Raw genomic sequence first — 14,500 nt, 5'->3', positions numbered from 1 at the left:
TGTCTCTTCCTTTGTAAAAGGTACTTAAAGGTTAGAGATCTTCGCTTCAGCAATGTGTGTCCCCAGCTCCTGCACCAATAAAAAAAAAACAGCTTTTATGTTATGCTTGCATTGCATTCCTCTCTGCAGCAGCATGGAATGTCAGAGCAAGAGGCGATTTCCTTGCACTGCTGGAGATAAAGTGCCTTCAGTGAAAGACAAACTGGAAGCCACATGTTGCTGCCATTTTGTTTTGGCAGGTGAAACTTAGCTTTCAGCTAAGCACAGTGACTTCTGGCTTTAAGGATGGTTATGATGGCTTTCATTAGATTTAAATGGAAGGTTAGCAATAAACACCAGAGAGGGGTGATTATCCATGGAACATCTTATAATCTTCTGAAGGTCAACAATCTTAAAAAATTGGGGGGAAAATGAGAGGGGAAGGAAGTGTTAGGTATACATCCGTGCCAGATAGTTAAGAGAAATTGCACCGGATGGCATAACTTACTTCTTTCCCTTGATCAGCCAAGTTAAAGATACATGGAAACCCATTACTGAATTTGAGACTTCAAACCAAATCACCGAGTAATCCACTTCAATGGAGTTTCCGTTTCTTCGTTGTAGAGTGAGTGTATACGTTCTGCAGGGACCTGCCCTACTGACTCAAACGTCAAGAAATCAGCTTTTGCCAATTTGCTGCCAAAGATATTACTGGAGTTCAGCTAGCTGAAACTGCATCCTGCAAGCATAGGGCAGTGCTTTGTGCTACGACCCAGCTCATCAACTGAGCTGGTGGTTGGGATTCTCCCACACTCAGCTCCAAATATCTCAACAAGCCAATACCATGAGTATGCCCACAATCCTAGTCATGTGTACTATGTGGCAAATTCAGGAGCGATGCATGAGTGAGATTCACACATGCTGGTGCCTGAGCCACAAGGCCGAAGGACCCTGTGGAGTGATCGACATTGAAACTATTTTGAAAATCTCGATCATGAAAAATTGTGAAATTTAATTTGAACTAGCTGTGAAAAATAAAGATAGATGTAGGCAGATTACATTAATAAAACAAAATTTTATTGAAGGGACTGGCTATTTCAATGAGGGCTATAAATTGGCACACTTAACTCAAATTAGCATAAATAAAGAATTTTCTTCCTCCTTTCCTCCCACCCCCACGTTATGCTCTCCCCCAAACCAAGGGCATCTGCATTAATTTCAAAGATCAGTTCAGCTGTGCATTGGCAGCAAAGATAAATTCACCAAATTATAGTAACATTGCTTTTGTAATGGCAGGTTTAAACCCTGCTTAACTGCTTGTGACAGTGGAAGGTATTTTACAGCAAGTTAGCACTAGCACTGAAATGTAAGGAAATGAATTAGGTAAGATGCATCAATGTCCTCTTATCTTAACACCTGTTGGACTGTTCATTTGCTTTGTTGTGTTTTCCATTTTCCTACTTCGAGTATCTTTTGTTGGCAGCTTGGATCAATGGAGTTGGCAGTTAAATTGTAGAGCTCTCAGCCCTTGGGGGGAGAAAAGCAGGAGACAGAAATGTCAGTCTCTGAATATTCTGAGATAAGAAAAACTGGAATGCTGAAAATTCTGAAATGAAAACAGGAAATGCTACAGATGCAGCAGAGTCAGCATCTGGCAGAAGGTGGGCTAACATTTTGGGTGTAGAATCAGCTGTGGAACTCAATGTCTTTGAACACTGATCTGTGTGCTTCCAGCATTTTCTGTTTCCATTGCCTGTCTGTACTCAGCTGTGTTATGAGGATGGGGCCATTTTTAAACCTCTGGTTCCTGTTGCATTGCAGTTAAAGCACATCACAGTTTCGCTCCGACCCATCACACTTTGACCCTGAAGTGACAGTAGCCTGTTAGATGATCCAAGATGATGAATGTCGGTGGGATGTTCAACAGTGGAGAGCATTATGACGCAGTTATTCCTTGCCTGAAAATACGCACTTTCAGCGAGCATCACTGGATATCAATTAGAAGTCCCCTCCTTTGTACATGGTGACCTAACTGACACAAACTAACTTGTTGCAAATTGGGAATTTAATCTTAAATCTGTCTGGTCTCTATAGCTTATTGCTATGCCAAGTGAAACGTTTGCCTTTCTTGACCATTGGGGATTCTGTATATTTAAAATTTGAGTAGCTGTAAGAGTTCAAATACAGAAGAACTTATACATTGCAGTTGGCTGCAGTATGGTTTATAAATGGACTTGATGCCTGACGTAATTGAACATGTTTAAAGTAACTGAGGATTTTTTTTGTAATATTTGTTCTGCCAAGTCAGTGTAATATCATTTGCACATCTTAGCCTACTATTCATAATTCAAATGCTGCGGTGTGTTGTATCGTTTAAAGGACTTGTATGATCAAAGCCTGGCTACACCTTATGAATGCCCAGAGATTAGAGATATAAGGAGCAAAAAAATGCCCAAGTGGTCCTTAGAAATAGTTTCCATTCCAGCTTGGACATCATGTTTAGAATATTTACATTTTTGCATGTTGATGAATTCTTAGACCTTCAAAGTAATGTTTACACTGAAATGACTTTTGTGCAGTTATCTTGTTCTGAAATATTTATTAACAAATGCTTAATAACATTACTAACAATGAATGGTTTTGTAGATTGTTAATTAACCCGTGGACTCTTTCTATTTTAAAAAAAAACAGGTTATTTATGGAAATCCTCAATTGCTGTACAGACTGTGATGAAATTCAGTTTAAGGAAGATGGAGCCTGGTCACCGATGAGAATGAAGAAGGAGGTCCAGGAAGTGAATTCCACTTATAATGGTGTTGAAGGTATGTACTTTTGTTACAAGGAATGGGGACCAAGCAGAAAGCTCAGGTTAGATGAATAGCTCCCATGTGGCACAATGCGTCAAATGGCTTCCTATACCAAACTCCTGTGATTAGCAGAATCTGGATAGTGATGAGGTCATGGAAACTCCTTTCACCTCTTGGTTCTAATCCATAATGCTCTGATGGGATAAAAGTTTGTTGACTACAAGACTGATGTGAAATATAGCATAAGAGTGGGTGGTGTAGGAGTTGAGAAAGAAAGGGAATGCTATTACAAACCAGGCTTGCCCTCATTTCTATCATGGAAGTGAAGGAGTACCAGTAAAAATGTTGGTTCTATAGTTTCCCACCCTCCCTAAGCAAGACCAGGCCCTACAATCCATCATTGTGTGTTGTAGTATTCTTGAAACTGACCCATGAGATAGACGTACTGGAATTGTACTCGTGAACAAAAACTGAGCAATAATGATAGAGGAGAAGCAGTCTTCCTCTAGTAAGATGGTCTGAAATCTTGTGGGGTGGGGGGGGTGGGGAATCACTAGAATCAATTAAAGTCATTTATTTCTGTTTGTGTTTAACAGGCTGCAGTATTGGTTTTGATTCTAAATGTCTTCTGCAATCCAGTTTGGGAGTTGTTAGAAACATTATGTAAAGAAAAACAATTTCTGACCACAAATTGTTGCCTTCTGCTATAACTGGTAAAACAACACAGTTCATATCTCAAATGTAAACCTTGGCAGCTTGTTATGATGGTCATTAAACCTCAAGTGTCCTATTTGCTTTTGCAGCTGTCTGAATGCTAGCTACTTTTTTTGAGGTATAACATTAGCAAAATCAGTACACTACTCGAAAATGTATGGAATCATGAAGTGGAAATAGTGAAGTTTCAGACTGCAGGGTTTTTATTTAATTGAATGTACTATGTAAAGGGTTAGAGAACTTTATATAGGTCACCTACAAGTTGGAAAAAAAGAAAGACAATGTTATTGGAAATGGCCATTAGTGACACCATGTTTAAGATTTAGAAGTCTGTAGATTTTTTTGTTTATTCGTTTGAGATGTAAGTGTTGGCAGCATTTATTGCCCATCCCTAATTGGCCTTGAAGGTGGTGGTGAGCCACTGCCTTGAACTGCTGGAGTCCATGTGGTGAAGATAAATGGTAGGCTAGGCTGGATGCACCTTGGCCGTACTTGTTATTGAGGCAGATGCCAGGTGGTCTGTCTGGCTTTATTCTTCAATAGTTTCAAAAGCAGTTTGATGCAACTGAGTAGTTTGTTCGGCCATTTCAGAGGACAGATAAGAGTTAGCCACGTTGCTGTAGGTATGGAGTCACATATAGGCACGGTCAGATGGGTTTTATGACAATTTGTTAGTTATATGGTCACCATTAATTATACAAGATTTTTACTCTAGATTAATTTAATTAACTAAATTTAAAATTCCCAGCTGCCATGGTAGGATTTGAACTCCTGTCTTTGGATCAATTAGTCCAGACCTTTGGATTACTATTCCAGTAACAACCATTCTGCTACCATACCTGATTGCTGGAGGTACCAAAGGATGAAGGAGGTGAGGAGTTGTATAGTTTTGGAAAAGGATGAATTACAGTCGGGCTGTGACATTGAGCCTCTTTCAATATCGGGAAAGGTCTATTGTGTGAATCTTAGGGGATGGTGTCTGGATCAAAATGCACCAACCAAGATTGGAAAGCTGTATTATAGTTTAGCGCAGTCTTAATTAACCATTGCAGGTTCATTTAGTAAAATACACCTTATACTTTTAGCAGACAAAAACTGCTACAAGCAAACCAGCTACTAAACAAGCTAAATATAGAGTCAGGTTTACAATTGAATAAGATAAAGCACAAGCAATATTAAACTATTTTAACTAATTATAATACAAAAATGTACAACCAAACTATATAGAAGACAACCTTGACTTTTCTCTGCCACAGTACTTGCTTAGTATTTAGCGCATGGGTAAACTTGTTGAAAGTTTGGCCTTCAGCTTGGAACCATGTAGACAATCTAGCCCAGCAATGGTACTAATACTGCAGAAAAACCTTTTAAGCCACTTTTAAAACTCATGTTCCCCCAATGCCCGACAAGTTGCATTGTTTCTTAAATTTCAATGGTAGTGAAACTTTAAAATAGGTTTGCCTGTCTTCTGTCAAGTGGAGGCTAAATAATAACCCCTAGTATGTTTTGCAAGTGCATTTAACTTAGTTTAAGGGACAAATTAATTGTTGCTGAAGGAGACCAAGTATGAAAGAAACTGCCCAGAGATGAAAATCACCAGTGAATGCCCCAATTTCTGATATTGAGCCTGTTTTACACGTGTCCTTGCTTTTCTCCAAAATACAAACTGTTGGTTTACTTGTTCATTAGGTGCTTGTAAAAGCTTGTCTGAGCACAGACATTCATCTCAAGATAATAGAAAAGTTGAAGTGATTGATCTGACACTTGACAGTTCATCAGAAGAGGAGGAAGAGGAGCCTCCTGCAAAGCGGTACCCTTCAATCTCTTCTCCATCACCGCCCATCAACAAGGGGTAAGTTTTGGATTGGAATCAGTTTGGTGTGAGGCTGTTTCTGTTTGCAGTGACCTTGGATACAACAAAAGAAAAATCCACAATTTGATGGACTTTAAGCAATCTCTATCCATGGCCATTTGAAAACTGTTATTACATGTAAAATAAAATAAATGTGCTTGTCCCTCCAAAACCATGATCTTTGGTACGTCCAGCATTCAAAATGCCCCTGCAGCCTAGGATTCACTTTCTCTCTTTCTCTCTACCTTCAAAAGTCTTTACAAATCTTAAACTCTTTGCTCTTGCTTTCATTTGCCTAGTTTCTAATTGTAGAGCACCTTGGGACATTTCAAATGTGAAAGGCAGTATATAAATGTCAGTTGCAGCTTGTTACTTCACTTAAAGAGCAAGATTGCAAAATGGTTGTCGGGATACTAATCTTAATTGTTGACAGTAATGGTCATGTATTTTCAACCTCTAAGACTGTTATATTCTGTAAAACGCTTGATTTTCTTAATATCTTCACTTAATTTTCTCTGATCTCTTGCGAGGGTGCTTATTCGTGCTAAAGCAAAGCACCTTGTTTCCTGCCAAATGGCTGCTCTTCATTGGAAATCTAGGCAGTGATTGCGTGACTAAAATCTTAGTTATGAGGAGAGATTGGATAGGCTGGGGTTATTTTCCCTGGAGCAGAGGAGATTGAAGGGGTGGGGGTGGGGGGGCATGATTTGAGGGGCATAGATAGGGTAGACAGGAAGGAACTTTTCCCCTTGGTAGAGGGATCAATAACCAGGGGACATAGATTTAAGGTAAGGGGCAGGAGGTTTAGAGGGGATGTGAGGATGAATTTTTTCACCCAGAGGGTGGTGGGAATCTGGAACTCACTGCCTGAAAGGGTGGTAGAGGCAGAAACCCTCATAACATTTGGATATGTACTTGTGATGCCATGGCATACAAGGCCATGGCCCGAGTGCTGGAAAATGGGATTAGAATAGTTAGGTACTTGTTTGACCAGTGCAGACTCGATGGACCGAAGGGCCTTTTTCTGTTCTGTAGATCTCTATGACTCTAATCTCTGGAAATGCTACTTTTTTTTCTATTTAACTGCAGTGCAAATCTTAATATGTGCATGTTGATACTGCAGTTTAAAGTCAGAACATTTAAATTATCCAAATAACCATCTGGCTTTTTAGCTATCTAGTTTAACCTTTGTCATGTGGACTGAAAAAGGATCAATGTTGGTTCCCACGGGATCATTCTAATCAGTTACGTTGGCCACAAAACTGCACTTGGGCCATGAATCAATAGGACTAGTGGAGTTGTAGTTAAATTTCTACGTCAAAGGCAGGAGCACACACTCTTGTCTCCTCACTCATGACTTCCTGAATATTATTTTGTTTTTCTGTCATTTCTCTGTTTTCTGCTCCTCTACCCACCCTTTTCTCTGCTTCCGAAGACATCGACATACTGATAACTTCCACAACCACCTTTGGTGCTTTGTCCAAGTGACCATGCTTTGTTTTACTGGATGGTTGATTGTTAGGCTGTATTAAATGGGGCCAAGTTGATCAGATCCCAACCCAACCTCCACTGAGGATAGGTTACTGGCAAGACCCGAGCCCCCGCCCCCTGCCTTAAACCAGCTTATATTTCACCCCTTTCCCACTTTTACTTAGTTCCGTTGAAGGGTCATGAGGACTCGAAACGTCAACTGTGCTCTTCTCCACCGATGCTGCCAGACCTGCTGAGTTTTTCCAGGTATTTCTGTTTCTGTTTTTGTGTTGAAGCAGGAACACCATCCTTGTTGACGTCACCTAATTCATCAGAAACCAGAAATCAAATACTTGCTTTTTTCTGATCTATTACAGCTAAATTAAAAATGAATTGGCTTGAACATCTAAAGTCTTTCTTGTAAACAGGGTTTTAAATCTCCACCATCAGACGTCGCCAGTAACAAGAACTCCAAGCATACCGACCCTGGATACAAACTTTATCTCTGCTCCTTTTCAAGACTATCGTCATTCATACCACTTACCAACTCTGCCGTATGAACTGCAAGGTAAGTTACTTGCAGCAGGATGTGTCTTCAACTGTGGCTTTGCTGAAAATGACTCATTTGAGGTGTTGTAAAATACGAACGGAACAATACCATTTAGTCAAAATATCAGTAGCAATCCAATCATGAATCCAGAAGGTACATCAGCAGTGTTAACTTGTCTTTGTCACTCTGAATCCCCTAAAGCTCGTGGAGTACAATAAAAAAAAGTGGTCGTCAAAAAATGTGTAAAAGATGATTAAGTTTCTGAGTGATTACTAGAAGCTGGTGCGATTCTTTGAAATATGCTGTTTGACCTCCTTCCTGCACATCTGATACCTGCATGAATTATCCTCATTTCTCCATGCACTTCTGGAGGCACTGACGCTGGCTGGGGGTCTATTTGAGTTCCCAGCTGTCGGCTTGCTTCACTCAAGTCACCACTCTTCACGCGAATCTAAATATTAGATGTAGGTGAGCTCTTTGTGCAGATCATCACAGCAGGACCATGTGTTGGTCCTGCCCGATTGTGTTCTTGCCCGATTTCCTGTTCTGCCCTCAATTGATCTGCGTTTTTCTCTGATCCTCTTACCGGAGGGGCTGGTGGGAAGCTTTATGATCTATCTTTACTGCTTCCCAAGCTTGGCAGTATTGAGGTTAGCCATATAGTACCCTAAATGCCACCTCCGGCAGAAAGGTAAATCAAGAGACTAGGGATGCAAACCTGGGACCTTGTAGAGTGTGTAGGCTAATGTAATCTCATCTCTATCCCTCCATATCAAGTCAACCAACAGACATACAGTAAAAACTCTTCTGTACAGTATTGGTCACTTGAAAAGCGCACAAATGCTAATCGTGTAAGTGATGCCATATTTTTCAGTATGCTTTTAACCAGCTTTTTCTATGTCAAAGAAGTGCTGCCACATCTGTCACTTGTTTAGTTCAAATTGTGAAAGACTGAACTTGTGAGACAGCTCCACATGTTGGTGTTACCAAACCCACCTTTCTTATCCCAATAGCACAGCCATAGACTGGGTACAAAATACTGTCAGGATAAGATGCTATTAACAGTGTAAATGTGGGGAAGCTGGCCCATGGGCATTGCTGTACAGTCACCCAGGCTAAGCAAAGAGATATAAAAACTTGACCTTGTTCTTTGGCCTGTAGCAATGGGGATACAGGTGAAGCCCAGATTCTGATGGCAATAGGGTCTATGCCAATTAAAGTTTTCTGAGATATTTGGCACATGTGTGTTTTGCTCTAATATTTTACCTCTTCCCTTGTTTGAACAGGGTTAGACCTATTTCCCTTCTTACAAGGGGACAATCAGGTATGTAACACTTCTGGGCACTTTAGCCATTGAAATCTTGTTTCTGTGTTATGTCATGAATGTCAGTGATTTGCATGTGATTGTATCAGGTCTTTACATGAGCATTGTGATGTGTCAGTGGAAATCTATTTCCTTTTGTTGCAAAATTTTAGAATTTGAACTCAAATAAGACTTTGTGAAGAGAATGCTAACAAAATGTGGAATAGGAGATGACAGAGCATGCGTAATCAGCTCCATCCTGTGACAGTCACCCCAAGTATAAGAAAGTATTTTGATCCGCCATAGGATGCATTGCATTCAGATCGGAGGTCTGCACATGTAATTGCAGGACCAATTAGGAGCCCGACTTAAATTTTCGTCCCTCCAAGATATAGTTCAGGGACTTAGAGGTGATTTGTCCCCAGTTTGACTGAAATATGCACAGAGTTGCGAATGAAACTAGGACCTCCCTGCTACATATGGTTCAGTGGGGAGTTGCATTATCTGTTTACCAACTGGGACTTCATGGAAGCTATAGTTAGAAAGCAGTGCAGGCAGGCTTGGAGTTGTGCACTGTAGCCTGGTTTCCCATTGATGATTCCCCCAAACATAAGTTTAGGATTCAAGCTACATCATACTTCAACAAAATGCTTCACATAGTGGTTATGTCATAGGACTAGTAATCCAGAAGCTTGGACTACTGACCCAGAGACATGGGTTCAAATCTCATCACGGCAGCTTGGGGAACTTAAATTCAGTTTGTTAAATAAATATGGAATAAAAGATTAGTATCAGTAATGTTGACCATGTAACTACCAGATTGTCGTAAAAAGCAGTTTGGTTCACCGATGTCCCTGAGGGAAGAAAACCTTCTCTCCTTACCCATTCTGTGTGTGACTCCAGGCACAGACTTTTTCCTGCCCTCTGAAATGGCCAAGCAAGCCACTTTGCTAATGAAGAAGGCAGCTCACCATTCAGCCATGAATGCTTGCTTTGCCATATCCCATGAATTAATAAAGAGAAATATTTTACCAGAGGTCCACTGTCTTAGTGAGGAGGAAATGTGAGGAAAGGATAGCACCAGAGGAAGGCATTGTGTGAGGAACAATTGTAAATCCAGGATAGAGTAAGTCTGAACATATAAAGTGGCTACCTTCAAGAAAATATTTGAAACTCGGCCTATCTTGTGACAGATGCAAATACCATTGCAGCTTGTATCAAAGAGCTTTGTTAAGTGTTTCAGGTGCATGAAAGGTTAAGTGTATTTAATTTAAGTTTCATGAAAGGAAGCTGCTTTTTTATGCAGACGTAGAGTATAATAAATGTCAATATTTGAATACTTGCGAGTTATAATTAGCCAGGGTGACTCTGAGATGACAGTGGGAGAATTAATAAGCTTGCAAAGCCTCTCAAGAAGCAGTATTAATATTCTGATATTAATGTTCGGTGCACTTGTGTTCTTGCTTTTACCATAGCATTACAACACCTCCCTCCTCGCTGCTGCAGCTGCTGCAGCCAGTGCTTCAGAGGATCAGGACCTCATTCATTCCTCGCTCAACCGATTCTTCCCATATGGCTCTTCGCAAATGTTCTTGGAGCAGCCAAACTCGGCACCTGCGAACACGCTGGCGGTAACAAACGGCAGCAGCAGCGGGAGCAACAGCAGTCTCGTCTCCTCCAGCAGCTTGCGGGAAAATCTCGGACATCCTGGGGCTAACCGGAGCAGTGTGGAAAGTGGTAACATCTTTGGCGCCATGCCAGATGTTATTTCGTTGGACTGAGATTTGGAATAATGGAGATAATGCTTTTTGTGTGGTTGGTGGGGGGGTTGGGGGCAGAAAGAGGAAAAGAAAATCTGGTTTGTTTCATCTTTTAAAAACAAATTTAGAAGTGTAGAGACCCTTTTTTAAATAAACAAAAAAAAATTTAAAAAAAGACACCATGTACAGAGAACAAAATACTATATTTTCAGTTAACTTTTGTATATAAATTCGAACTGTCTGTCTTTTAAGGTTATTTCAGTTCACTTTGTGAAAGCAGAGTTTTTACGATGTATTTGTCTGTTCTGTGATATTACTTTTTGTATTTGTTGTTCAATGGCATTATTTCCTTCACAGTTGACATTATTTGAATTAGGAATTTTTCATTCTTGTACTTCACTGTAGAATATTCTTTCTTTCAGAAAGACCTGCGATGTCAATGGTTGACAACAATAGTATTTTCTTTTTTTGTGCAGAATAATTTTATTATACCTTTTAAGTTATGTAAAGTATCTTGACTGTTTCCCATATCATTCCCTCTGCATTTGCAGGAAGTAGCTTTGGAGAATGCACAGTATCGTACAATTTTTCCACAAAAAAAAGGCCATTTCTGGTAAATTTTTTTTGGGGGGGTGGGGGACACGACATTTTCTATCTCCTCATCACTTCCACTTTCGTTTTACAAAGTAGCATTTTTCAAGCATTAAGGAAGTTTCAGTTAATAATGGAGAGGAGTCACTTCTTCTGTCACACTTCACATTGTGGTTTACATTTTAGAAAAAATCAGTACTTCACTTTACTTCCAATGTCCCCTGAAAAGCTCTAACTGCAGAATGATTGTGTATTTTTTTAATATATGAAAAGTTATTTTCTCTTTGTACATGTGCAATGTTCCTTGAGCAGCTGTTGAACTTTTGTAACCAGCCTCCCAGGAAGACCACCAGATTGGGTATGCAAAGCTCTCCCTGTATCTGATGCCCAGTGTTGCAAGCCCCTAATGTCCACTTCGTGTTCTTCCCAGTTGAAATTGAACTGCCAGAATTTGGGGATTCATGGCGTATTATTGGCACACCAATTAACCATACTGCCCCTTCCATGACCTTGGTTTTCCTTTAATTCATGTTCCAATAATTTGATGTTGCTTGTTCAATGCACTGAAATCCTTGCCATGTGTGATATTAGCCCAACTAAAATGATTGTTTTCTAGGTGAATGTTCCAGATTCTCCCCTCAAGATGTATTCAGATGGTAACTTTGTCTCAAACCATTGAATGTAATGGAGCAGGATTTGCAAACAAGTAGTTGGAATATAGATGGACTATTAAGTGTACTAAAAGAAAAAAATAATTTGAAAAAAAATCTTGATCCTTGTCATACACTTCCTCACTTACTGTTGTGTATTGTTTCAATCAATTCATATGCAAGTACACCGGAGAGATGACTGGTTTTTGTATGTGCCCTGTTTAGAATTGTTATGTTGAAGAGACACCATCTGAGTACAGGACCACCCAGTGTAGCACTAAGCCATACAGATCAAAAAAGTTCCAAGTTAAATTTCTTAGCTGTGCTGTTAACAGATCTCAATTTGGCATTGTTTGGGTATTGTAATTGGAATTGAACAGACAGTCTACTCCTGATTACTGTCCAGTGATACCTACTTAAAATACACACGTGGACATGGGATCAGACCAGGATTCAATTTATCTATGATTTGTGACCTCTTATTCCCTACAGTTCAAGTAACCTGTGGACATTCACTGTGGAGACAAACAGTGGCTAATAATGGTCTCTTAGGTAAGGCACTGGAAGGTGATCTGCCCCAGTAGAACCATAACAACCAAGGAAGGAATACCTTTGAGAGATGGGTAGAAAATTGACAAATAACAAGTTGCAACCAAAAGATGCTACTGAATGAAATTGGATGAATAATTTAAGTACAGTTGGACTGAGTTCTAGAAAATTCAACTACTTGTGTGGAGGAGGAGGTGTTCCAATTGAGCTGGGAGTTTTGTAATTTCAGATTATGTAATCCGATCAGTATCACTGTCCAAAGAGTCAATTGTTTAGCAACTCAGTGAAAATGATGCAGTGGGAAATACTCAAGGAAGTTGTCTGGATTATAAAAATGCACAACTGTTACAGCTCTAGTCTGGCAATAGACTGGCTGGATGTTGAACCAGTGGGAAGATGCTTTATGCTTTAATCAAGATTTTATTTCTAGTGTTCTACTTGTTTCATGAACTCCAGTTTTAACCAGGCTTAATGCAAAGTGGGCTTGGTTCATCGGAAGACAATACTTGGATCCAAGTTATGCTTTAATCTGATTATGGGTCCATCTGGAGTAAAATGTATCTTGCATGGCTGGATCTTTCAGGTAATGTGCTGCATTTTGCCAAGTGAAGGGTATATTTTCCTTAAAGGAATAAGCCAGCTTGTACACAGCATTATTTACTTACCAGATATGTATTGTGGGGTGATCCAGGAGTGTGCTGTGTTGAGAGTCTATTTACACTGGAAGTGTCACTGTAAATCGGATTCTCACAAGCATGGAAACTCCATCTCTTCTACGAATTTGTAAATTCTGTGATCACTTCTCTCCAAAGGTGTCAAAGACAACTCTAATAATTTTACTGCCTTAAATCTTTCACAATGCTGGTTTCTGTGACCGCATGCCAAACCAGAGAAATGGCTTTTTTTTTAAATAATTGAGTATAGTAGACCAGTGTCAGTTTGTATAAAGTACCACGTGAAAATATTTATTTCATGCATTGAAAGAAATTGTTTACCTAATGAATGTTACCTGTTAATGTAGAGATCTTTTAGATGTAATAAAAAAGCAAAACGTTCCCAGCAGTAGAATTGGGTCTTCTCCTTTCCAACTTCAGCTTGTGCTGTTTCCTTTTTTTAAGCTGGTTTGGAACTACTTTTAACAAAACAAATATTGAGATTGTGGTATTTGGCCTCAGCTATACCCATAGGTAAATAGCACAAATAGAAAAGGTGATGATTTAAGGTCATCTCACCAACTGGACAGTCATGCTTTGCCATCTATGCTTTAGGTAGTGAAGAAATCAACCCAGTTAACATCACTGACCACATTAGTGATATTATTGGGCAGGGAAGGCTGGTTGAGGTGGTACAGAACCTGAAAAGGAAGTTAAATCATCTTGTACTGACATCATTGAGGTTTATCTGCATGTGGTTGTACGTCTGAAGTAAGATGACAAATCGGATAAGGTTTTAGTTGATAATTTGAGGTTCAATGAGGCTGTTTAGCATGTGGGAATCAACGCTTAAGATGTTATCTTGTATGCATCTGTGTGGCTTATTAACTGACAGAGCAATTCTACATCTGTGCCAAACATGACACTTCTGTCTTTATCTTTGCCAAATCCTAGCCTGCAACATAGATAATGCACTGTCTTTCCAGCCCTAATAGTGCATATTATACTAGGCTATCGTTGTTTTTCCTGTTAAGCCGTGCTAAGTTCCCTGATGATTCAATTGTAAAACCACAGCCTGATTGGTTCATCAAAGGGAAGGACATTTTAATTAGGGCATGGGGTAGTATGTCTACTCATGATTTCTTGTATAGTCCACTAATATGATACACAAACACGTACAAATGAATTCAAGGGTTTGCACATAACTAACAGATCTATTTTAAAATCTTCAGTTTTGCCTCCCTCAACTGAAGGGCTTGGTACTTTTTTGCAGGTACCCAGGGACTGGATAGAACATGCTGGTTGTTCAACTGCATGAGGCATTATAGTTCTCCTCTCCAGAAATTTAAGCATACAACCTTTCCAGTGAGGATTTACTGGGTAGTGATCGCGAGTAGGAAACATGGCTGCTGACCTTTGTTTTTCTTCCAGCTTAAGCAGAGATCACCTATTTCAGGAGGAGTTGAGGGTTGAATGTGAGTCCTTCCTGGTTAGTAGGATTATAAGGACATGAGTTGGTCGTTTAGCCTGTTCCACCATTCAAGGAAATCATACTGATCTGCGACCTAACTTCATATACCTGCCTCTTCCCCATATCCCTTAATGCTTTTGGATAACAAAAA

General features: G+C 39.8%; 1 protein-coding gene across 2 annotated transcripts in view; it reads left to right on the top strand.

The window, feature by feature from the left end:
- Positions 1 to 13,284, top strand: part of pias1b (protein inhibitor of activated STAT, 1b) — a 136,424-nt gene extending 123,140 nt beyond the window's left edge. For both annotated transcript variants that reach the window (XM_078530070.1, XM_078530071.1), the window contains exons 10-14: positions 2,671 to 2,801; positions 5,190 to 5,352; positions 7,251 to 7,390; positions 8,659 to 8,696; positions 10,151 to 13,284. In XM_078530070.1, the coding sequence (XP_078386196.1) occupies positions 2,671 to 2,801; positions 5,190 to 5,352; positions 7,251 to 7,390; positions 8,659 to 8,696; positions 10,151 to 10,456 (778 nt within the window). In that variant the 3' untranslated portion in view covers positions 10,457 to 13,284. The remainder of the gene's footprint in view (positions 1 to 2,670; positions 2,802 to 5,189; positions 5,353 to 7,250; positions 7,391 to 8,658; positions 8,697 to 10,150) is intronic.
- The last annotated feature ends 1,216 nt before the right edge of the window (positions 13,285 to 14,500 follow it).

This window comes from Cetorhinus maximus, chromosome 26 (assembly GCF_964194155.1).
Source record: "Cetorhinus maximus chromosome 26, sCetMax3.hap1.1, whole genome shotgun sequence".
NCBI lineage: Eukaryota > Metazoa > Chordata > Chondrichthyes > Lamniformes > Cetorhinidae > Cetorhinus > Cetorhinus maximus.
The sequence above is the reverse complement of the archived record's forward strand: the minus strand, read 5'-3'. Positions and strand labels throughout refer to the sequence as shown.